General features: G+C 48.6%; 1 protein-coding gene across 1 annotated transcript; it reads right to left on the bottom strand.

Annotated features, from left to right (window-relative positions):
- Nucleotides 1–3,287: 3,287 nt before the first annotated feature.
- Nucleotides 3,288–25,267, bottom strand: LOC130493954 (acidic leucine-rich nuclear phosphoprotein 32 family member B-like). Its single transcript, XM_056867582.1, has 7 exons — nucleotides 25,210–25,267; nucleotides 9,460–9,609; nucleotides 8,225–8,347; nucleotides 6,763–6,958; nucleotides 6,071–6,186; nucleotides 4,437–4,491; nucleotides 3,288–3,666 (listed from the first exon to the last, which is right to left on the bottom strand). Exons 1-7 carry the CDS (start codon nucleotides 25,261–25,263, stop codon nucleotides 3,578–3,580), a joined length of 783 nt encoding a protein of 260 aa, XP_056723560.1. The 5' UTR covers nucleotides 25,264–25,267; the 3' UTR covers nucleotides 3,288–3,577.
- Between the last annotated feature and the right edge of the window lie 651 nt (nucleotides 25,268–25,918).

Genomic DNA, 25,918 nt, shown 5'->3' with positions numbered 1-25,918 from the left:
CTCTGAGTGGCCCTCCCACAAATCCCTCAACAGCTTGAAAAAACACCAAGCATCCCCGAATTATCACAGGCAGAATTCTCCAACGAAGGGGACCTCATCCTGACCAACACTTCCATTGGTCTGACCCTGTCCACCAATTAAGATATGTCATAGAATCATAGAGTTGGGACCACCAGGGTCATCTAGTCCAACCCCCTGCACAATGCAGGAAACTGTTCACAATTACCTCCCCCACACGTCGTCCAAGGCTCTGCTTTCAGAGGCAGAGTTGCGGAGCACCCAAAACAGGGCTTTTTCGGCGGCGTGGAACCCCTCTGAAGAGAGGCTCACCCGGTGCCAATTTTACAGGCTTTTACGAGCCTCTTGAAAAGTTCTATTAGGTCGTTTATGAGCGGGAGTTTTACCTGAGGTTCGTTGCTTGCTGGACCCACACTTTCCCGTTGGGAGTCTACGCACCTCTACAGAACACAACAGCACGCTGGCTAATCTCTACTTATTATAATAATAGCAGATTCAAATAGGTATTAAAAAACAGTATTAAAAAATAAAAAAGCAAAAAAGTTAAAAGAAAAAAGATAAAAAACAATAACAGTATAACATAAACAATAGCAAACCAGCTTAATTGTCCTCAAGTGTACAAAACATATCGCAAGTCCAAAATCCAAATAAGTGGCAGGGAATAGAGACAATCACTGAGAAGATGCTTTCTCCTTCAAACGAAATCTTTTCTTTTCGCCCACAGGTGAAAGATCCACAGCTGTGGATCACCGGTATGTGTAAATATCAAAAATCCTGTCGCTTATTTGGATTTTGGACTTGTGATATATTTTGTCCATGTGAGGACAATTAAGCTGGTTTGCTGTTGTTTATGTTAATGTTATATTGTTATTTATTCTGTGACCTATTTGAATCTGCACTAGCAAATCAGGCTCAAATTAGGAAGTATTTGAATCCCCGCCCCTTGAAATGCTGCTCTATAATTGGCTGTATTGAGGCAAAAGTTCCTCCCCCCCGAAACCCAATTGCCGCATAAAAAACATTAACAATAGACTTATCTACAATTACATGTAAAACTTGAATCTGTACAATTATTCCACTGTCCTAGTTTAATTGAAGCTAGATAAGATTGTAGACCCACTTCACTTAGTAAGAAATGTCTTGGCCAAGAAATGCAGTTTTAAATATTTGTGAATGTTAAGTTATGGTATGTGTTTAGTATTGTCTTTTGTATTTTGTGTTGTGTAAAATATTAAGAAAATGTATTTTTTTAAAAAGAGCATTTTAAGAACAAAAACCAGAGCTATTTGAAAGGAAGGGGGGCAAAATCCAAGCCTCATTTTTAAAAGCCTTCTGCTCAGAAAGAACTCAGAGGAAGCAGGAAGTATCTGAATCCCCGCCCCTTGACATGTGGCTTTGTAATTGGCTGTCTTCTTGCTGTGAGAGAAACCAAGCTTCTGTGTCTTGCACTTTGCCTTATGCATAGGGATTTCAACCTGGGCTGAGCTCAGGGGAGAGGGAAGAATCGGGTTAATAGAGGAACGGGAAGTCCCAGGGTTTGTGAGGGCTGGCAGCGAGGTCATCTCTAATGGAGGGAAAACTCAGACATAACTCCAAGGAACAACCGAGACAGACGGGGGGGGGGGGGGAATGTGAGTGAAAGTACCCATGCATAAACGACCTTAGTCACTTTAGCCAAATATTCTGTATGGTTGTTTCTCCCCAGTTGCTGTGTTAAGTTTTTTCATTTTTTTCTACTGGTTTTATCCTTTTATTCTTCTGCTTTTTAAATATAGAACATCTATAATTGTCAGCTGCCTTGTTTATATGAAATCCTGGGGAACAACTAAACTCTCACTTGACAATGGGGAAGATCTCCCATGGAGGCCCTGGATTCTTGGACGCACTCAAAAATTCTCACACATCGGGCTACACCGGTGTTTCTACTTATCTCCTAGGGCTGTGGGTTTGAGAGGAGAAACATGTTTCCTTTCAGCATTCAGCTGCAAAGCCCGCCATGAGGACTAGAGATGTGCAAACCCTGTCCTATGACCATCAGTAAAGTATTAACCCAACGTACAATTGGTTTTTAAAAACTCAGTCTTTTATTACAAGTTTTATCCAAATTTCATAAAACAAAACAAAAACAAAAAGATAGATAGAAAAGGACCAACCTCCCCCCCCTCCCCAACAACAACAAAAAATCCTGATCTGGGGGATTAGTTTTAACGAAATTAAGTCAAACTTAACTAGGGCTAATGCATAAAACTCAAATGATTGGATGCGATGGGGGGGGAGATGGACGAAAATTCTAACCCGAAATGCCGCTCTGGATTCAGGTGGGTCTTTTTTTTTTTAAAAAAAATTGAGGCTTAATTTTCACCGAACTTTTTCCCACTCGCCTCCCTTGCCAATACCAATATATTGGTCTCCGTCTCGAAGACAGGAACAACTACAAATAGCAATATTCAAACTCTCCTTTGCCACCAGCAGTTCCCTTCCCCCAAACCATCTTTGGGGGTAACCTGCACTTGATAGAGGGGGGCACACACCCCGCATCTCTGCAAACGGAGATGATATTTATTGACCATTGCACCATTACCAATGCAGGGGATTTGGGGAGGTGAATGACTTAACGCTCCAAGACCAACAGTGAATGACCCGGAACCCCCCGAAAAGTAAACTCTGCCACAGGAGCAGCCAAGGTCAGAAACTTCCAACTTCCCTTCTTACTGCAGGAGTAAATCTGCATTGAAAGGGAATTACTGGCAGGGGCTAATAACACCAACCAAATGGGGTATTCCCTGTCAGGCAAGGGCTGGCAAGATCTAGCCAAACAGCCAACATTTTGAAAATAAAGTAATAATCCAGTTAAAAGGTAAAACCAGCCTTGTTGAGGATCTCTTCTGTGGGGAACAAATTAAGCAGAGGCAAAACAAGCCCCCGGGCAAACCTGTGGTTATCCGGCAACCTCTTAAACGGGCCCATCCGCGGCAATCATCTGGCAACCATTTCAACAGGCCAAGAAACTTCTGAACGCCGCGCAGACTCGAGTTTGGATTTAACCCCGAAGTTCCATGATGCTCTCAGAATGCCTGTCGAAAGATGGCGGCGGGTCAGATCCGTCACGGCGGAAATCTCGTTGGCAGTGCCCGAGGAAGAAGAGGGGGGCTTGAATCTACAAGGCCGAACCCCAGGAACTGGGGAGGGGAGAAAAATATACTGCTGGGGGGGTAGGCGGGGGGGTCGCCCTACAAATCACCAAATCAAGAATGCCTTTGGTCACGAAATACCCAAACAGGAAGTGGCGGAGGTCACACAGGAAGTGAGCATTCCGTGGAGGGGAGGAACACTTTCCAAAAACGCCTACAGCTTTTTTTCTTCTTCTTCTACATTTTAAAAAAATATACTGTGGGAGTTGCAGCCATACAAAGAGGGGTGTGGGGAGGGGGGGCAGAGACGCCATTGCGGGATGGGCGGGGAGAATTTGTTACAGTCTCACGTGGGACACAACAGTGGAGGCCAGGGTGAGAAAAGTCACAGTCCGCAAAACTGATTGGCTCGCGAGGAGAAGGAGGAGTCAGTCATCTTCCTCGTCGTCCTCATCCTCCGGATCGTCTTCTCCCTCGTCCTCGAGCTCTCGTTTTCGTTTCTCGCCCTGTGGGATGTCTGCGAGGAGGAATTTAAACAAGGGGAGGGGGACGGTCAACTGAGTTGTGTCTAAAACACCTGGAGAAAATAGGACAGTCTAGCACGGGGCAACGACTAGAGGGTCAGGCCACGACACCATTCAAGCCAGCTGTCCGCCACAAAGTTGACTGGGAGATCCCCCTCGAGTCAGCCCTATTCTTTCTCGCCTTGCCTGCCCTGCAAGGTATCTGTGAGAATAAGATGGGGTGGAGAGAACCACACACACACCCTGGAGCCCCTTGTAACTGGGGAGGGGGAAATCTTTTTTAAAAAACTATTCATAAAATGTGCGTTTTTACTCAGGTCTATTAATCTATCACGGTTTATTAGACTAGAGGGTCATTGAAACCATTTTCTCAATCCTGCTTTTCAGCCAAAGATTGGGACACAAAACCAATACCAAAAATAAAAACGACAAATTCAGTTTTAAGAAAACAAAAACTGTCCTTGAGGAAGGAAGATTCTCAGCTGGCTACTTCTGGCCCTCCTCTGGACTAGCTCCCCCCAACAACCCCTGGAGAGAGGGGACCTGCATCAATGGGGGCTAGATCCAGGCACAAGGGGGGTCTTTCTCCCCTTCCATGGCCGAAGACCTCTGTGGAGACTATCGACAAACAACCCTAACAATGTCAAAACCATGCAGGATGCAAATGTATCAAACTAGCAAAAGGGGGAGATCCACTAAATTATTTTCCCTTCTAGTGTTGGGTGCAAACCTCCCCACACACCAATATTTCAGAGCTACTCACCCTCTTCACCTTCTTCATCATCTTCGTCTTCTCCCTCCTCCTCCTCTTCTTCCTCCTAAAAATCAAAGTAATGGTTAAGAACCCCGTCTCGCTTGCCCCCTGTACATCTCAAAGCTCCGGTACAAATTAAGACCCATACCCTCCAGCCCGTGCCCGTAAACTAATTTGTTTTTCACTTCTAGCGGCAGAGAGCTTGAGGAGATAGTTGGCATTTTCCCGGACAATGGACTCGGAATTTTACAGAAAGGCCGCAGGGGAGCCGCATATTGCACACAGAAAGGTCAGTTCCAGACAGCTCCAAAAGCAGATAAGAACATAAGAAAGGCCATGCTGGATCAGACCAAGGACCATCTTGTCCAGCAGTGGCCAACCAGGCGCCTCTAGGAAGCCCACAAACAAGTCAACTGCAGCAGGATTGTCCTGCCTGCGTTCCACAGCACCTAATATAACAGGCCTGTTCCTCTGATCCTGAAGAGACTAGGTATGCATCATGACTCGTATCCATTTTTACTAGTAGCCATGGATAGCCCTCTCCTCCATGAACATGTCCAGTCCCCTCTAAAAGCCTTCCAAGTTGGCAGCCAACATCCTGAGGCAGGGAGTTCCACAATTTAAAAATGCATTGTGTGAAGAAATACTTCCCATACAGGCTGAATATCTCTTATCCAAACTGCCTGGGACCACAAGTGGTCCATATTTCGGATCTTTCCGAATATTGGAATTTTTACATATACATAATGAGATATCCTGGGGATGGGACCCAAATTCATTTATGTTCTATGTACACTTTATACACATAGCCTGAGTCATTTTAAACAATATTTTTAATATTTTTGTGTTCATTGAACCATCAGAAAGCAAAGGTGTAACTATCTCACCAGAATACCTGTATCAGCTGTTAAACAAGAGCAACAACAACCAACAACGACAGGCTTTCAGTCTCCACCTGCGATGCAGTGGACACTGGATTTAATTTTTTTCGGTGAGAGAAGAAGAAAATTAGTTTTTATATGCCGATTTTCTCTACCTTTTAAGGAGAATCAAACCTGTTTACAATCACCTTCCCTTCCCCTCCCCACAACAGACACTTTGTGAGGGAGGTGGGGCTGAGAGAGTTCGGGAAAACTGACTAGCCCAAGGTCACCCAGCTGGTTTCATGTGTAGGAGTGGGGAAACCAACCCAGTTCACCAGATTAGAGTCTGCCACTTGTGTGGAGGTGTGGGGAATCATCAGGGAGTATGTTGTGGGGAGAGGAAGGGAAGGAGATGGTAAGCCAGTTTAATTCTCTTTTAAAAGCAGAGAAAATCAGCATATAAAAATCAAATCTTCTTCTAAATCTAGTCTTAGATTTAAATCACGATTAAATGATTTAAATGATCTTGGGAACCCTCCATTAGCATACCGAGGTGTTTAAAGACACTTTTGTATCCACCTGTGCTACATGAGTTAGTTGTGGGGCAACAGCCGTATGTGCACAATGCAGCTTGCACATCAAAAAAGTCATTCAGCAAACAAGGAAGCATGATGACTTAAGAGGACTGTAGTATGTGGTTGAACTGACACACATTTAGATAAGATGGAAGTCTTATGAAAATTGCACTGGAGGAAAAGGGAGGAGCCCTCATCTTCTCACCTCATCTTCTACCCCATCTTCTTCCTCTTCTCCATCCAAATCATCCTCGTCCTCTTCATCATCTACGACATCTTCATCTAGTTCTTCCTCGTCCTCTTCATCCTCCTCCTCGCCTTCTAAAATGCAGGAAAGAGGAAGGAAAAACAGAAGATATTTGAATAAGGAGGGATCCGGGAGAACTTTTGGCTCAGGGGAACTGTGTCAAAAATAGAACGTTGGCCAACATTCAGCGAGGGACGCAGAAGGTAATGTCGAATGGGAAGATGAGGAGCGATATCCCAATGCAGGTATTTAGATGAGCTTGTCTGTCCTCCACTCCTCACAGGTTAGTGGGGTTTTGGGGGGGTCTTGAGACATAAGACACTTCAGTCAAGGACTGTGCTACTGCCGAACTCCGGTCAAAGAAGAAACAGCAATAAGGAAATCAGATGGACCATCAAAATGAGTATTAGCATGAACTTGGGAATTAAGGGTACAAATCTCCTATTTGGCTACGAAATTCAGTGGGTGGGCCTGGTCCACTCACCCTCTATTGCGCCCGCCGTTTCCATGGCATTTTCCAGGTCCCTGCTCCGAAAAGGTTACAACCTAACCCGTGCTCCATCCAACACCCCCCATATCACCAATTCAGTAACGGCAAGCATAGGGGCAACAAAGAAGGTGCTCTCATCCGCAGGGACCACGTTCCTTACCTTCTCCATTCTCGTCGTAGTCATCGTCCAGGCCGTCCCCTTCGGGGTCCGAATCAGGGGCCTCCTTGTCGCTGGCGTCGAAGCCGTCCAAGTAGGTCAGCTGGGGCAGCAGGGCGAAGACACTGTCCCGGTAGTTGATCAGCATCGTCACCTCGCAGTTGAAGAGGTCCAAGCTCCGTAGGTGCGGCAATTTTTTCTGTAAGGAACCAGGATGGTCACCATGCCACTCCCTGCTTTGCAAACTAAACCCACTTGGGTTACCTCAGCAAACCGGGAAGGCCCAAAATCGAATCTTGATTCAGGAGTATCCACTGGCAAGCAGCCTCCTTAGCCTTCCTTATCCATAAAAGAGGGGACGGTACTGAGCTACCTAACAGGGACATTGGAAGGTTTATGATAAGTAAACCCTTCGCCACCTCCTCAAAGACAAATTATATATGGCCTGCAATTATTTATGTATTACCAACAAAGCAAATATTTATGAAGCCAAATGTATAACACTCCAAGATCATGTCCTTTTCAGATGTAACATCTATATGACAGTTCGGAATAAGATAATAAAGTCCCTGATTAAAAAAAAAATGAGTGTAGAAGTTTCTGATGGGAGATAATCACAAGTTGGCTATTTTAGATTAGGAATGTAAATTTAATTTTTGCATTACTATTTGTGTTTTATCTGGCTTAAAGCCACAATTATACACACACACTCCTGCAAATAAGATCAGTTTTTGGTGCAACAACGCAACAAAAAGGCTCCTTCGCCCTTGCAGGTGACAAAATGGACCGCGTCACCTCACACAGCAAACTGGAGAGAGAGAGAAAACCTCTCTCTTGGTTGTGGAAAATTTTTTAATTTGCGAGATTTTGTGTCACAAAGAGAGGCATTCAAAGCCGGAATCCACTGTCTGAAGCCCAGCCAGCCAAGACATTCTCCCGCACGTATGAAGCAGGCCTAGGGGACTGATGACTTCAAAAATAGGTCAAGACAGCCTTCCTTTGCCTTTTAACACTGTGGCCAACCAGGTGCCTCTAGGAAGCCCAGACGACTTCAGCAGCATCCTGGCTGTGTTCCTCTGATCCTGGAAAGAATAGGTATTCATCATGACTAGTATCCATTTTAACTAATAGCCATGAATAGCCCTCTCTTCCGTGAACATGTCCACTCCCCTCTTAAAGCCTTCCAAGTTGGCAGCCATCACCACATCCTGGGGCAGGGAGTTCCACAATTTAACTATGCGTTGTGTGAGAAATACTTCCTTTTATCTGTTCTGAATCTCTCCCCCTCCAGTTTCAGCAGATGATCCCGCGTTCTGGTATTATGAGAGAGGGAGAAAAGCTTCTTCCTGTCCATCTCCTCGCTTTAACCCAGAGGGGAGAGACAGAAGGGAAGACGCAGAAGGGAAAGCCCTTCCTGACTCAGCTTTCCCTTCAGACTCACTTCCTCCTCCCCACTTCTACTCACCAGTGGTTCCAACGTGTTAATGTCCTTGATTTTGTTCCCGCTCAGATTCAAATGCGTCAGGTTGGGGGTCTTCTCCGCCAGGACTTCCAAGCCACCGGAGATGCGATTGTCACTCAACTCCAGCTACCACAAGAGGAGCACACACAAGAGGGGTTGGAATGGGCCGCTTGGCAAAAGACAGGAGGCCATTTTCAGGCCAACATGGCTGCAATTGGGGGGACTTCCCAAGCACAGTCCAGATTCCGAGCCAGCAAGGAGGTTATGTGTCGCCACCTTGTGGTTTCAGACATGATGCCGGTACAAGCAACTAACATTTCCCCTATTTCCTTCCTGCGGTTCTCATATCACGTAAAATCCCACGCCCTGGGTCAAAAATGGCTTCATCGTACTCTTGAGATAGCCTAGCACGTAACACAATGCTTCACATACATTTCTCTTATTGGAAAGCCTTATACTGTTCTTAGGAGAATTAACAGAACATCAGCAAATGGATAGTGTGTTTACAATTTATCCAGACTGCATTTTTGTAAAACAAAAGAGAGCGATAGACACCGTTTTGGATCCACGGGTCATAGGGCCCCAAGTCTAAATCCCTTCAGGTTTATCATGCAAGACTGCAACTGGATGTTAAGAATGGGGAAACCGTGCTTCAAATGGAATGTGTGTTCTTTTAAAAAATGGTATTCCCCCCACCCCCGCATATATTTGTAATTCTTCAGAAGCAGCTGAGAGCAAGCAGAGAGCACCTTGGCCACCCAAAAGAGCAATCTTTCCACGTAAGAGTCGTGGGAGAATTTTTAAAAATGCAGCCTCATGTCGGATATGACATGAAGAAGAGTTGTTTTTTATATGCCAACTTTCTCTACCACTTAAGGGAGACTCAAACCGGCTTACAATCATCTTCCCTTTCCCTTCCCACAACAGACACCCTTTGAGGTAGGTGGGGCTGAGAGAGCTCTAAGAGAGCTGTAACTTGCCCAACCTCCGCCGCTCATGTGGAACAGTGGGGAATCAAACCCGGTTCTTCAGATCAGAGTCCACCGTTCCAAACCACCGCTCTTAACCAATGTACCATGCTGGGTAGTGCTAGGAATCCCCAGAAACAATATGGTAACGCCATAGAGTTTCCAGCAATTCCCAGAGCTACCGCGGAGGTGACAAGCAGCACTGGGAAACGGGACCTGGGGGGCAGGGGATTAGCACTAGGGGTTAGCAGCCCTCCTCCCGCCTCATACCTTCCGAAGTTTGCTGAGGTTAGGGAGGTTGGAGACAGAGAGGAGGTTGACGTTGATCATGCTGAGGAACTCAAGGTTTTCAAAGTCCGAGGAGAGGCCGCAGATTTTCCCATCGTCGGAGCGACAGTTGTCTAGCACCAGCTCCTTCACCTGGAAAGAGAGACAGGGGCTAAGAAGGGAACCCTCTCCAACACGGGGCGCTAGGAGTCAATGCCCCCCCGGGTTGCCAGGATGGGTGGCGCAGGCCACCCCTTTCAAAGCCATCTTGCCTAATGGTTATCTCTACTTTCCTGCCAAGATAAATTCCACCCACAGCAGCTCTCTTTGGAACATGCAGCTGTGAAACTCAAAAGAGTATCCATCTAGACATTAGAATTTTCTAACAGCATTTCCTCAGTGGAACAGGCTTCCTCGGGAGGTGGTGGGCTCTCCTTCCCCGGAGGTTTTAAAGAAGCGGTTAGATGGCCATCTGTCAGCAATATTGATTCTATGACCTTAGGCAGATGATGAGAGGGAGGCCACCTTGGCCATCTTCTGGGCATGGAGTAGGGATCACTGGGAGTGAGGTAGTTGAGAATTTCCTGCATTGTGCAGGGGGCTGGACTAGATGACCCTGGTGGTCCCTTCCAACTCTATGATTATGAACCTGCACTTGTTTCTATTAGTTTTTTATCCTACCCATCTTCCCAGGGGTGGCACACACAGCTCTCCCTTCTCCTCCAAGACATCCTCCCAACAACCCAGCAAAGCAGACCGACAAAGTCGTCCGGTAAGAGTGGCAACTCGAAGCTCCTTGAGTTCTGGGGATGCTAAGACTACCACATAGGGTTGCCAGGTTTTGGGGCAGAGCCTGAGGAGGGCGGGGATTGGGGAGGGAAGGGACTACAATGCTATAGAGTCCAATAGCCAAAGCGGCCATTTTCTTCAGGGGAACTGATCTCTGTCGTCTGGAGATTGGCTGTAATAGCAGACCTCCAGCTACCACCTGGAGGTTCGCAACCCTACCACCCCACCAGCTGTCCAAGTTGCACAGAGGGAGAACGCCAGAAAACAGAACCGACAGGCAGGTGACAACCAAAACAATTTATTTTGAGGGTTGCCCCTTTACTTTTAAGCTGGCGACTGCCTCTCTGAAAAAAAGCCACCGGGCAGAGAGAAAGACGGGAGGGGGGGGAGAGACAGCACCAAAGTGAGCAATCCGCTTGGGCCACCGAGGCCAGATAAGGAAGGAATCTCTCCTCCAAAGCCAGCCAAGATCCTGCCCGCAACCATCCCACCCAGGCCTATAGCCAACCGCCCAACATGCCCACACCCCCCCCCCCCGCGTCAAAGACCTGCCAGTCAACTGCAGGCACAAGAGTGACCTCATGCAGCCAAACCGGCCGCATTCTTGCGCCTCCCCTGGCTCCGAGACGCATTCCTCCGCAAGTTAGAAGGCGCAGTCAGCTGACAGGAGACCAGATTGAGATGGGGACAGGAGATCAATGAGCCAAAAGAGTTCCAGCTTTCACTTCTGGTTAGGGTTACTGGATCCCTCTTCGCCAACGGTGGGATGTTTTTGGGGAGGAGCCTAAGGAGGGTGGGGTTTGGGGAGGGGCTTCAATGCCATAGAGTCCAATAGCCAAAGCGGCCATTTTCTCCAGGGGAGCTGATCTCTATCGGCTGGAGATCAGTTATAATAGCAGGAGATCTCCAGCTAGTACTTGGAGGTTATTATAAGAAAGAAACAGTACAACTCATAATTAATCAAATGCTATATTCTAAACAACAAACTATACAGCTGGATAAACCAACAACAACACCAAAGTGAATACATACAACATCTACAAAAATAAATGAATTTAAACAGGCAACAAAGCTTCTGTTTACAGCATAATAGCTATCTCCAAAGAAGGAAGCAAAGGAGTCCAAATAGAAGATGGAAGAGTATCCGTAGTACTTGGAGGTTGGCAACCCTATTTCTGGTGGCTCTCATGCCAAGCAAGCTCTTCTTGGCTTCTCAGGCGTTTAAAACCAGGCAGTTAACAGGTGTTCTGATTTTTTCATTCTGTTAGCAATGCTGATTCTATGACCTTAGGCAGATGATGAGAGGGAAAGCATCTTGGCCATCTTCTGGGCATGGAGTAGGGGTCGCTGGGTGTGTGTGGGGGAGAGGTAGTCGTAAATTTCTTGCATTGTGGAGGGGGCCGGACTAGATGACCCTGGTGGTCCTAATTCTTATGATTCTATGAACATTTTTTCATAGCCGGGACAAGCGCCTGGACTTCATTGTGGCCCCCGTTAGGGTAAACAGAAAAAGACACAATCTGACTCATTTTGAAGGGGAGGGGAAAGGCCCTGGCTTTCTGGGATGTGACACACCGAAGACCAGCACGCTGTAAAAATACCCCACGTGGGCAGAAAACCAGCAAACCGGAAAGAGATCCAGCTGGGGCTCTTCTCGTTCTGATGTGCTAGCTTTCTACTGGCGGAGCGCTGATGCAGGGAAAGTGTGCTGAAGAGCGATTACTCCAGCTGCAGGCGAAAGCGGACTTGTCTGCCGGCCACACGGGTAGAACGGGCCTGGGGTGAAGATAGTCCCCATCCGAGAATGCAGCGGATGGATTGTGCAAGCCAGCCAATCTGCATCCCCCCCAGCATAAAACAAGGAACGTCCAAAGGAAGGACCGTGCCTTAGACCAAAGCTTCTTACTGTGGGTCGCAACCCATATGGAGTAGCATAGCTGAATGAGGGGGCCGCGAAAAATTTGGCAACAGTAAAAAGTCTTCATGATTTATATTATCAGCAAATGTTTGATATGTATACCTATTTTATATACCTATATACCTGGGGTCGCATAAAAAATCCTTGGCTGAAAAGGGGTCGCGAGCGGGAAAAGCTTAAGAAGCCCTACCTTAGACCAGCAGTTCCCAAACCTTTTGAGCCACGGAGCACTTTTTCAGGAGAGAAATTCATCATGGGTCACTAATTTTCACCTACCACCTACATACTAAACCGAATGAGAGTAGTATTTTTCTTTCCAGTCTCTTCACGGAGTGCTAGGAGATGCTTCGTGGAGCACCAAGTGCTCCGTGGAGCACAGGTTGGGAACCGCTGCCTTAGACGATACAGTTCGAGACCAGACCTCTGGTCTGTCTCATCCAGAAAGGTCCCCCCAGTACGACAGCGACCCTTCTCCAGGGTCTCATTTATTTATTTTTAATTTTATTCATCTTTTAACCCGTGCTTACCCTGGCACAGAAAAGTCTTTTCCACTCCTGCAATCTGAGATCCTGGAGATGCCAGGAATTGAACTCGGGACCCTGAACGTATAAAGCAGATACTATAATGCTCACCAAAGAGTATTATTTTGCTCATGTGATATTGGGGGATGGGGGGGAACATAAGAACATAAGAAAGGTCCTGCTGAATCAGGCCAAGGCCCATCAAGTCCAGCAGTCTGTTCACACAGCGGCCAACCAGGTGCCTCTAGGAAGCCACAAACAAGACGACTGCAGCAGCATTTATCCTGCCTGTGTTCCACCGCACCCAAAATAATAGGCATGCTCCTCTGATACTAGAGAGAATAGGTATGCAGCATGACCAGTATCCATTCTAACTAATAACCATTAATACCCCTCTCCTCCATGAATTTACCCGAACTGGATTCTTCTCAGCTCCTGTCGGCTTTCCCCCCAAAAGAATGGGAAGAATGGGAAAATTAAAAACCTACAACCAACCCCAAATCAGACTTGATGACCATACAGGCCAGACTTGATGACCATACAGGCCCCTGCTAAATGCAGGATCAGCCTAGAGCAGTGGTTCTCAAATCATTTTTGCTCCAGTCCCCCCTTTCACCATTCTTCAGAATATAATCCCCCCCTTCCCAAGATAGTCTAACTTAAAAAAAAAACAAGCTACAATTTTACAGATTGTACATAACCTACAGGATATCACTTTGCTGAATAGTGGTCCCAATCCCCCCCGAACTCTAAAAATCCCCCCCCAGGGGGGAACTCACCCCTTGTTGAGAACCCCTGGCCTAGAGCATCCCTGACAAGTGCTTGTCCAGCCTCTGCTTAAAGACTGCCAGTAAGAGAGAACTCACCACCTCCCGAGGTAGCTGATTCCACTGTCAAACGACTCTTACTGTAAAACATTTTTTTCTAATATTCAGCCGGTTCCTTTCTGCCCGCAATTTAAACCCATTCTTGTGAGTCATGTCCACTGCTGCCAACAGGAACAGCTCCCTGCCCTCCTCTAAGTGGCAGACCTTCAAATACTTCAAGAGAGCAATCCTGTCCCCCCTCAACCTCCTCTTCTCCCGACTGAACATTCCCAACTCCCTCCGCCTTTCCTCGTAGGGCTTGGTCTCCAGGCCCCTCATCATCCAGAAAACCAAAAAAGGTTAAGGTATTGTGTGTATATATATCAAACCAGGTGTAACATGTAGACAAGATGGAACGTGTCCAGAGGAGGGCAACAAAGATGGTGTGGGGTCTGGAGACCAAGTCCTGTGAGGAAAGGTTGAAGGAGCTGGGTATGTTTCGCCTGGAGAGGACTGAGAAGTGATTTGATAACCATCTTCAAGTACTTGAAGGGCTGTCATAGAGAGGAGAGTGCCGAGTTGTTTTCTGTTGCCCAAGAAGGTCGGACCAGAACCAACGGGTTGAAATTAAATCAGAAGAGTTTCCGTCGAGACATTAGGAAGAATTTTCTAACAGTTCGAGCGGTTCCTCAGTGGAACAGGCTTCCTCGGGAGGTGGTGAGCTCTCCTTCCATACTACAAACTTACCTCATTTTAGAGGTGTAACTCAGAAGACCAAAATGCATTGACTCCTAATCAGAGGTCAAATATTAGTAAGGCAAAAGAAGAAAGTTTACTTTGCATTATAGCAACAGGAAATAGTTTAAACAACGAGCAGAGATCTTAAAACTAAGGTTCCAGTGGAGGCTGAGGACATGTTTACTTGGGGAGGGGTGGAAGAGCACAAAGGTTCTGTGTATCCGCTGTTTGCCAAAACTGGAAGTGAGGTCATACACCCAACTAGGGCCACTGAAAAGGGGGGCTACACAGGTCTCCTGCTTGTGGGAGCACATGAAGAAGAAATGTGCCTGAACTAATAATGGCAGAAGGCAGCCCTCTGGGACCCAGGAGAGCTTCTAATATGGGTGGGAAGAGACAGCAGAAATATAAGTGGCAAAAGGATACAATTTTTATATAAGGAAACTGAGCTGCATGGCCCCAAATCTGCAAGCTTCCAGGCTACACAGGCCTCCTTACGATGGGTTGAAAAAACATGACGTATATTTGCACCATTTAAGCCAGCCTTCCAGATCTCCTTTGTGACTACCCAAAAAGACGTATTTCGGGGATCCCGCATAAACGCCACACGGGTTGCAGCAAGGAGGGCAGTGGGGGAGAGAGGGCAACCCCCAATTCCTCCTCCATGAAGCTCTCTCGGCCTCAGCTCCCTCGCAGGGTTGTTGTGAAGATAAAACAGAAAAGGGAGAGCCACGTACACCACCCTGGAGGAGGAGCAGGAGAAATCTGCACTGTGTGTGTGTGTGTGTGTGTGTGTGTGTGTGTGTTAAGTGTCGTCAAGCTGCTTCCGACTTACGACGACCCTATGAATTAATGACACACTAGATAAGACACTATGCACTAGACGAGGGGTGTCGAACTCAATTGTTGCGAGGGTCAGATATGACATGAAGAAGAGTTGGTTTTTATATGCCGAATTTCTCTACTACTTAAGGAAGAATCAAACCGGCTTACAAACACCTTCCCTTCCCCTCCCCACAACAGACACCCTGTGAGGTAGGTGGGGCCGAGAGAGCTCTAAGAGAGCTGTGACTAGCCCAAAGTCAACCAGCTGGCTTCATGTGTAGGAGTGGGGAAACGAACCCAGTTCAAAACCACTCCAAACCACCGCTCTTAACCACCACACCACTTGGTCAGGCCAGGCCAGGCCTCTCCATCCCAGATTGAGAGTGAGGGGGGGTGGCTGCCTCGGGGGCCGGTAAAAGCTCTCAAGGGGCCAGATCTGGCCCGCGAGCCTTATGTTTGGCACTCCTGCCCCAGACGCTTCAAAACCAAGCTAGAGCAAGTGGTAATTTTGGTCAGATCCAGCCCAATACTATTTTACAGGCCTGTCACATGGATTACAGATTTTATGTCCATGAAGAACACTTGACACGAACCACGTATCATTCACAGGACTCATATTGTTCGCTGGCCTTTGAAGCCAATTCAGCGAACTTCTGAGCAACACAGAATTCCGCACTGACCTGGCCCTGGAATGCACGCTGCTCCTGTTTCCTCAGGGTTTAGCCTATCGTCTGAAGAACTAGAAACCCAGGTCCCAAGTACATTACAAACTAAGTGTGGCTCATCATGGCTTCCTCTCTGTGGCCTCCTGAGAGGTTATCGTGTTAAGAAGAGGCAAAGATTGTCTCCCAGAGTTCCCCAGGAGAATGTAATTCATTAAATTAATTCAGCTACACCCTGCCTTTCTCCCCAATGGGGACCCATAGTGGTCTGCATCATTCACCTCTCCTCTATTTTCCCCTCACAACAACCCTGTGAAGTAGGTTAGGCGGAGTATGACTGGCCCAAAGTCACCCAGTGATCTTCCATGACAGAAGTGGGGATTTGAACCTGGGTCTTCCTGTAGTCATAAAAAAATCTGGAATATTCGGAAGTGCTAGCACTCAAAGAAGGTCCGCGGCAAGGCGGCTGAGAGAGGGCAAAAAGTGATTTGAACAGCCATCTCTCCAATTCATAAGAACGTAAGGAAGGCCCTGCTGAATCAGGCCAAGGCCCATCAAGTCCAGCAGTCTGTTCACACAGTGTCCAACCAGGTGCCTCCAGGAAGACCCCAAACAAGACGACTGCAGCAGCACCATCCTGCCTGTGTTCCACAGCACCTAATGCAACACTCTAAACACAATACCAGAATCACACACACACACCCGAGACATTTTGGAGCTCAAGGAAGTACTACCTTGACCCACAGAGTTAGGAGCCTATCTCCTGTGCAAACTCCATTGCAATTAATACACACTAATGGGATTTGCCCCATGGCCAAGATCCATCACCCTTCCATTCCAACACCCCCAAACCCACAACCATTTCTAAATCTCCTCTTGCCAGCAATAACCACCTGCCTTGGTTTCTTGGGAGACTGCCAACCCCCCCCCCCAAAAAATCCTTCTGCTAGTGATAGGAGAGGAGAAAGACCCCGCCCCATGCTGGAAACCCTGCCTCCCCTCTCTGGCCTGGTGGTGGTGGAAAGTGCCTCAAGTCGTCAAGTCATGGATGATTTATGCCGACGCCCCCCCCACCGGTTTTCAAGGCAAGAAGAGACGTTCAGAGGTGGTTTTGCCATTGCCTGCCTCTGCGTGGGCAGAGTTCTGAGAGAACTGACTGGCCCAAGGTCATCCAGCAAGCTTCATGCGGCCTACTTTAGCATAAACCCCCCTGAAAGTCAAGAATCTAATTTTTAATTAATCCAGATCGGAGGGGGGGGGCATCTTCCGAGCTTACCAAGGGCCGACTAGCCAACTCAACCCTGCCAACCAATACACAGATGCAAAAATCAGTTTCAGCTCAGGAACATCCCCCATTCATTCAGTTCCACGGTCCCAATGAACGAGCTCATGAAGTTTCGCCAACCCCACAATGTTTCCACAACCATCTTAAGACCCAAGGAGAAGGAGTTGGTTTTTATATGCCGACTTTCTCTCCCACTTAAGGAAGAATCAAACCAGCTTACAATCACCTTCCCATCCCCTCCCCACAACAGATACCCTGTGAGGTAGGTGGGGCTGAGAGAGCTGTGACTAGCCCAAGTCCACCCAGCTGGCTTCGTGCGCAGGAGTGGGGAAATCAAACCCGGTTCTCCACATCAGACTCCACCGCTCCAAACCACCACACCATGCTGGCTCACAAAAGCTCACACAACACACCAAGAAGCCAAAGTGAGGGGATTTGCCCCCCCCCAGATTTCCATCTTGGGCAGTTCAGCTGAAGGACACAATTCTGATAGAACAGCCAAGGGCAGTGGGCATCTATGAGCAAGCTGGAGAGGGCGATCCGAGCTGGCACCCTGTCTCTCCTCTTCCGTAGCCATCCCATTTTGATTGTAATGATTAAACAACGTTTGCACTTTGCTGTCTCAGAGGACCCCCACCCCCCAAAAGAGGCTTACGACCCTACGCATTCATCAAAACATTTTAATGATTTGCTATAGCCCCCACTCAGGAGCCCCGTGGTGCAGAGCGGTCAGCTGCAGTATGGCAGTCCAAGCTCTGCTCACGACCTGAGTCCGATCCCAACGGGAGTAGGGTTCAGGTAGCCAGCTCAAGGTTGACTCAGCCTTCCATCCTTCTGAGGTCGGTCAAATGAGGACCCAGCTTGCTGGGGGTAAAGGGAAGATGACTGGGGAAGGCACTGGAAAACCACCCCGTAAACAAAGTCTCCCTAGTAAATGTCAAGATGTGACGTCACCCTATGGGTCAGGAATGACCCGGTGCTTGCACAGGGGACTACCTTTACCTACCTATGGCCCCCCCTCTCCTCTGCCAAGAGGAGAACGAAGTGGCCAGAGAAACACACACAGAAAGGGGGCCAGATAACTGGGGGCCAGATCGGCAAGCCAGGAAACCAAATGAGAAGCCCACTTTTACAGTCACCAGATCTTTTACAGTCACTTCTACCAAACTACGGCAGACTCTGGGGGCACAACGCTGGTAGATCCTGGCCGGCCGATACCCACTACACTCCAGAGGGCCAGGCGGCACACGGAATGACCTCTCCGTCCTATAAATTTAAAACCTTCATAAGCAATTCTCTTTTTAGTTCATAAACCATATACATCTGGTGCCTTTCTAACAATATAGGTATATATTGTTAGCTTAATAACGATAAATAAGCAGTGTTATTTACTGTTTAGATATATTGGTTAAAAGGCTTAGCAAACAGTATGAGCATATTAACATAATACAGTATAATGTAAGTTGCGTAAGGTAGTTAGATTACATGCAGGCTTGAGTATAAACGTATGTATTTTTGCTATGTTAAAGACTTATTTACTTTTAAGATTTAATGATTAATAGCAGATATTATAGAATGATTTATTTCCCCTCCTTTCGGTATCAGGAGGATATTGCTACAGATATGGAGTTTTGATTATGTATGAAAGTTTTATGTTTGTATGTATGTGTTATGTTATAAAGATAAAAATTGAATTTAAAAAAAAGACCTCTTTTTTTGATGGCACACCTGTGGGGGACGAGTCTTGCATTTGAGCGAATACCGTATATAAAAATAGCAATGATTGTTGCAAATGCATTTTGGGTCAGCCAACAACACAGGATGGTGTCAGAAAGGAATATTCTTCAACTGCTGCAGTTCTTGGGCGCAAAAGATGGACTGATCCGTGGGAGGGGCCATGGCTCAGTGGTAGAGCCTCTGCTTGGCATGCAGAAGGTCCCAGATTCAATCCCTGGCATTTCCAGTTAAAGGGACCAGGCAAGTAAGTGATGTGAAAGACCTCTGCCTGAGACCCTGGAGAGCCACTGCCTGTCTGAGTAGACAATACTGACTTCGATGGACCAATGGTCTGATTCAGTAGAAGGCAGCTTCATGTGTTCGTCAGGCCCTGCCAAGATTGCTTATACAGCAGCAAACACGAGTTTGCCACTCTGTCTGAACTAACTTACGAGGGCAGGATCCATGTATTCAAGTCCCTTATTTCTGCGGACAATTTTGCAATGCTGAATTTCACAGCCCTCTATAAGTGCAACTCCTGTCCTTGCGGGAAGAGACCATGCTTCATGTCAAACAATCAACAAAATTTGAATTGCATTGTTCTGGGGCGGGGGGGGGGAGCGCTGAACTGGGAACTACATCGCCTGAAACCCCCAGCTTTGTATTTGTCTTTAGGTGAGGACTGTGGGGGGGTTTATGTCTTGATTGTTATCACCAACTGATGATTAATTTTTTTTCTCCTCTGTTTATTTTACTTCATTGATACCCTGCCTTTCTCCCCAATGGGCCCCCAAAGCAGCTTACATCGTTCTCTTCTCCATCACTTTACCCTCACAACCCGGCAAGGTAGGTTAGGCCGAGAGGGTGTGACTGGCCCAAGGTCACCCAGCAAGCTTCCACAGCAAAGTGGGGATTCGAACCTGGGTCTCCCTAGGGATGCCATCCTCCAGATGGGATGTGGGGGTTCCCCGGAATTACAACTCATCTCCAGACTACAGAGATCAGGTCCCCTGGAGAAAGTGGATACTTTGGAGGGCAGACTGTATTGCCTTGTACCCCACTGAAGTCCCTGTCCTCCCCAGGCTCCATCCCCAAATCTACAGGACTTTCCCCAACCTGGAGATGGCAACCCTACTTCCCCCCCCCCATTGGCCGGGGGGACAACGACCTGGCAACCCAAGTCTCCCCAAACTGAGCCCAGCATCCTAACTGCTACACCCCTCTAGCTTGAACAGTGCAAATGTAAACAGAATTACACCCTTCAAATCTCATTGACTTCAATGGGCCTAACTCTTGTTTAGGAGAGCAGTGTAACCCTCTTTGAGCAAAGCTAGAGGTGGGACATAAGTTTTTTAAAAAATACACACCTACCTACAGGAGAGGGATTTTACTCTATAGCCTTGGGACCCCTTTCCAATTTTATTTTTAAACCTTCCTCTCACTTTAAACACAAGAGTCCCAGGAAATTTTTAATTCATTCAGAATTAGGCAAGACCACCACCACCCCGGCCATTAACGGTGGTTTCTGCATAAGATTCTAGATTATTAAACTCACTCCCAAGTTATATTGAAATGCACGCTGTTAACAAGGCAAAAACTAAGTCAGCCTCACCCGGATTATCTTCTGTCTGGCTATTTAGGAATTTTGTCTAGTAGCCTTTTTTTGAAGGTTAAGCGTCACCTGACTTGAATTTGTTGCTCTCGGTGCAAAAAAAAAGTCATTTCAAAAAACTTCTCATGCTTTCCAAGTTTATCTCATGAAATATAAGTGTGAACATTGGCGGGGGTGAAAAGAGAGGCTCAATGCATATATAGGAAGACCGAGGAGGGGGTTGAAAACAAAATAATAAATGGAGGGGCAGAGATATATCCCTCTCTTGTGCGAATTAGTAAAGCGCCTTGAAGACCGATACAGCTGCATAACTCCAGATAGAGAGCCTCTCAAGAGCAAAATTTGTGTGCGGGGGCCACCCTTAATTGAGTTAGACAGCAATGAGACACGTAAGCAGTTCTTCACTAAAATGGCTCGCGATACAAAACTGGCAGTTACAAAATGAGTCTTAAACAGATAAGCTTAAACAAGGTGCTAGTCCACAAGGGCAAGTCTGCTGGCCCAGATAAGGGGTAGTGTGTATGTGTCTTTCAATACTTCTGCCCACAACAAAAAGAGGAAAAAAACAACTTAACCCTAAACAGAAGAATTAAGTACCCTAAAGTCAAGAGACAACATGCACAAGGTTGTTCTGGCAAAAGCTGTAAATAATAACATGCACGAGGAGCCAAAATGAAAACTAAGTATAAATGATCTTATAAAAATCAACTTGTCTAAGGCCCTAATATTTTTAAAAATATATATAAATATTTTGTATGATAAGAATGGCATGTTCTTTTCCGTTTATCTTTCAGAACACCATTTTAAACTCCGCTATAGAGATTGGTACACTGACATATATTTATATGAAATTGCATTATGCCGACCACTGAAGCCACATGGCCGAAACGCATATGGTCGCACTTTTGGTCTAAATGTTTGGTTGCTATTTTGTGCCTATTTGCGTTATATGTTTATATGTACAACAGAAATATAGAGGCCATATTAGGGCCTTAGACAAGATGTTGATTTTTACTGAAATAAATATATCAGATACATTTTTATAAGATCATTTATATTTAGTTTTCATTTTGGCCCCACGTGCATGTCGTCTCTTGACCTTAGGGTACTTAATTTTTCAATACTTCCCCACCCTAGCTTGTTTTGTATGCCACAGATCCCTCGTTCCCAGCTTTATGTTAGATCTAAAGGGAGGAAGGGTTTTCAAGAAGCCATTCAAGACAGAAGAGGGCATTATTGTCCTTGCTATGGTGAGCAAAAGACACCCTGGGGGAAAGATAAGGGGGGGACCACACCCTTTTAACAACACTTAATGGGTGCAGCTCTGCTAAAAAGGGCCTCACTCTGGCAATTTTTCACACACAGTTCCCATGTAGGGTTACAATCCTTTCTAGAATCATAGAACTGGAAGGGACCACCAGGGTCATCTAGTCCAACCCACTGACAAAGCGGTAATTCACCACTGCCTCACCTCCACTGACCCCTACTCCATGCCTAGAAGATGCCCCCCCCCAAATCCTCCAGTATCCCTGGTCAATCTGGCCTGGAGGAAAACAGCTAAGCCTATTGTGAGTTTGATTGCAGAGATTACCATAAATTAAAGCGTTCCAGGAAGTGTTTTAAACATTCATCATTCTCCTAGTACAAAACCCTGCAAGGCCAATTTCACTATCCTCCCCACTGCAAATTGGGAGACTGAGATTAGTTTATTTAAGGCTACCAACTTGCGGCAGAGGAGGGAACCAAACCCAGGACCTGATCACCAGCCATTACATAAAGCCCCCTCTTAAATTCCACCCACAGGTTGTGCTAATATGGCCAGAAGAAAAGAGCAAGAGTTCAGTAGCCCTTTAAAGACTTAACAACATTTCTGGCAGGGTAGGAGCTTTCGTGAGCTGTGCCTTTCGCAAGCTCCAACCCTGCCAGAAATGTTGTTAGTCTTTAAGGTGCTACTGGACTCTTGCTCTTTTCTACTGCTAGTGACAGACTAACCCTGCTACCCATTGTGATCTATGGCCGGAAGAGAGAGAGTAAAAAAGAGAGAGAGTAAAATTGAGAGGAGGCAATGGAACTCCCTTCCACTGGAAAATCCAGGCACTCCCAAAAGACAGCAAGTTGCTACCACTTGGATTCAGCAAGGGCAGATTCTGCCCTAAGCATTTCCCCACCCCGGTTGTTTTCTATGTTTATGGCTCTTCCCTTCTCCCACCAAGTCCTCGGGACAAGCCTGGACACACACACACACACTGGCCAAAAGTTCATGGCAAACCAAGAGTCCAAATTAGCTTTAATCAGGGTGGAAAAGACCAACACCACCCAAAAGGTCCCAATCCACTGAGCGGTTTTACCCGCTTGAATCCTCTCGGTGGATTGGGACCTTTTGGGTGGTGTTGGTCTTCCCCACCCCGATTAAAGCTAATTTGGACTCTTGGTTTGCCATGAACTTTCAGTCAATGTATATATTGTGGAAGCTTATGTGTTGATATATTATATCCGTGTATAATATCCATGTGCCTCGTGCGGTTTTAGGTCTCTAACCTCCAGGTACTAGCCTGGAGATCTCCTGCTACGGCAACGGATCTCCAGCCCACAGAGCTTCGTTCCCCTGGAGAAAATGGCCGCTTTGGGCCATGGGACTCTATGGCGTTGCGGCCCCTCCCCCTCCCCAAACCCCGCCCTCCTCAGGCTCCGCCCCCGAAACCTCCCGCCGGTGGCGAAGAGGGACCCCCGCCCACAGCCCAGGAGGCCTCGCTTTGGTACCCTGGCTGGGAATTACCCCCCCCTTCTTGGAAAGGACTACAACTCCCAGAGTTCCGCACGCGGGGGGGGAAAGCCATGATGAGCCTCCTGGCTGGGAATTACCCCCCCTTCTTGGAAAGGACTACAACTCCCAGAGTTCCGCGCGCGCGCGGGGGGGGGGAAGCCATGATGAGCCTCCGAACCGGATTGATCTCGGCAAGAGGCGGAGGCGCGCTGCGAAGGAGCTCGCCAGGGTTCAACCCCCCACAAAAAACGCGGTTTTGGGGGGCCCGGCCCGTCGCTAGGGGGGGCCCCGAACACGTGACGCGGGGGGCCTCCCCACGTGACGAGGAGGGGGGCGGCCTCCCGCGCGGGAAGGCGCGCGCCAGGAGACGAGCCCCCGCCCCCCCTCTCCACGGAAAATGGCTGCTCGCGGGGAGGCCGTGGCGCAGGCGAGGCGGCCTCTCCCCCCCCCCGGGGGCCCAAGCAAGGCCAAACAACAACAACAACAACGAGGGGCGAAGACGCGCGGCCGCTTGAGCCGCCTTTCTTCCCTGTTCCAGCCAGGATTCAGCCAGGGTCGAACGCGCGGCCGCTGAATCCTGGCTGGAACAGGGAAGAAAGGCGGCTCAAGCGGCCGCGCTCCCCCCCCCCCCGCCGCTAGACCCTTTCAAAGAAGAGCCCCGGACCCACGGCCTCCTCCCCGAGGAAGCTTAAAGCGGGCCTCCATTTTCCAAGCCCCCCCCTCTAAAAAAAATAAAAGGCTACACGTGGACGCGGCTCGGCGCTCAACCCCGCAGCCCCCTCCCCTCTTTCCTTTTTGCCCGTTCCCCAAGCCGAGGGAAGGGTCTGTTTCTGCCTCCCGGGGTTTCAAGGCGCGCGGCCCACCAAGGGGGGGGGTCTTTCTTCGCCCTTTCCAAAGGGCCAGTGTGGCTTCCACTCTCTCCCCCTCCCCCAAGGCGATCAGCTCCAGATTCCCACCACGGTTTCACTGTTCCCTCCTCCCCAAAGCGGAAAATAAAACACCCCCGATCAGATTTTAAACCGGTGTCAATTTCCCACGTGCGCGGGTTTTTAAAAAAATCTCGCCCCCTTTTAATAATTGGGGGGGGGGCTAGAAAAAGGCGGCGAGTTGCCGACCCGGGGGGGGGGAGGAGGAGGCCATCAGAAACCGTTTCCATTGCGGGGAAGGAACCGCCGCCTCCCCCAGCACTGCGTAAAAAAAGGCCATGTGCGCCTTAGTTACGCATCGGCCATGGAGGGAGGTCGGGCAAACGGGGGTGGGTCCGAAGCTCTGTCCTTTTGGGGGGGGGGCTCGGCCCAAGGAACATGATGTATATATTTTTGCTCACTTGCCCCCTTTCTTCGGGGAGAAACCCTCTTCCTCTCCCCCCTTTTCGTACTTCAACGCCATTTCTAACAGACTTCGGAAGCACGTTGTATTCTCCCCCCCTCCCCCCCCAAAAAACCACTGCCCTCAACACAACACACCTCTGTCCTGCCCCGCCGATCTCCTCCAAGGAAGGGGCACACCAAAACCGCCCCCGCCAGAAAAAGAGGCCCTTGACCAGAGCGGTCGCAACAAGCTACCCAAAATCATGGCACTCCTCGGTTGGGGAGGGGAGAGAAAGGTCAAATCGCCCTAGATCCTTTTTCCTGGGGGCGCAAGACGAACCGAAGCGGAGCAGAAGAAACACACAACCTCCCCCCCCCCCCGAGGAAAACGCCGCAACGGCCGTGGCTTCGACCGCATCTCCCCAGCCGACGCCACCGTGGAAAAAGAGAGGTTTTCTGCAAGCGATCTTGTGCGTAAAAACGCACTTTGGCAAGGGCGGAAAAACCCAGCGCCACCACCCAAACACCGGGGCTGGGGAGGGGTCCCGCTTCCGCTGGGAAGACGACTCCCGCTCGGGGGCGGGGGAGCAGACTGGGCTGCAGGCAGCACGGAAGGGGAGTCCCCCCCCCCGAGGGGCCGAAGCTCGCCCCAAAGAGCCGGCACGGGACCCAATGCGCGTCTCCAACATGTCGGCTGGGGACACGTGTGACCGAAAAGCGGGCAGGAGAAGGCGGCCGGGGGGGGGGGGGAGGCGAACCAGGCCGGGCCTAGGGAAGGGAAAGAGGGGCGCCCCTTCGCCGCCTCACCTCGCCGGGCTTCTTGTTCCGCAACTCCAGCGTCAGCCGCTTCTTCATCTCCATGGCGCGGCGGCTGTCCCTCGGCGAAGCTCGGCAAACCCCCCCGCTCCCCGGCAGCGACGGCGAAAGTCCGCGCTCTGCCCCCGCCGCCGCTTATATAGCACCGAGGCGCCAAAGGCAGCACAATAGGGAGGGTGGAGGTTACCCAAGGCAGATGGGGCGGGGGAGGGAAACGAGGCGGCGACTGGGGCCCCTGGCGGCCGGGATCCGCCACTGCGCCGCGCCCGGCTCAGCCGCCCTCGCCCGGGAGCGACCCCTGCTGGCCGTGGGACGCGCGGTTTTTGTTTTTTAACTTGTGCGTGCGTGTGTGGGTGTAAAGTGCCGTCAAGTCGCAGCCGACTCACGGCGACCCCTTTTTGGGGTTTTCATGGCAAGAGACGAACAGAGGTGGTTTGCCAGTGCCTTCCTCTGCACAGCAACCCTGGTCTTCCTTGGTGGTCTCCCATCCAAATACTAACCAGGGCTGACCCTGCTTAGCTTCTGACGAGATCAGGCCATCCGGGTCAGGGCTTGGGGATTCTTAAAGGCCATTTATTCATGGGAGGTTTTGCCTTGGATTTGCTGCTCTCTAGGTGCACATTTTTCCCATCCCAATTCTCAGAACTCAAAAATAAGCCCCCATGCAGAGTTCTTAAAATTCAAATGTGCACCTAGGGAG

This window comes from Euleptes europaea, chromosome 2, assembly GCF_029931775.1.
Source record: "Euleptes europaea isolate rEulEur1 chromosome 2, rEulEur1.hap1, whole genome shotgun sequence".
NCBI classification, from domain to species: domain Eukaryota; kingdom Metazoa; phylum Chordata; class Lepidosauria; order Squamata; family Sphaerodactylidae; genus Euleptes; species Euleptes europaea.
This window is presented reverse-complemented; position numbering and strand designations above follow the sequence as displayed.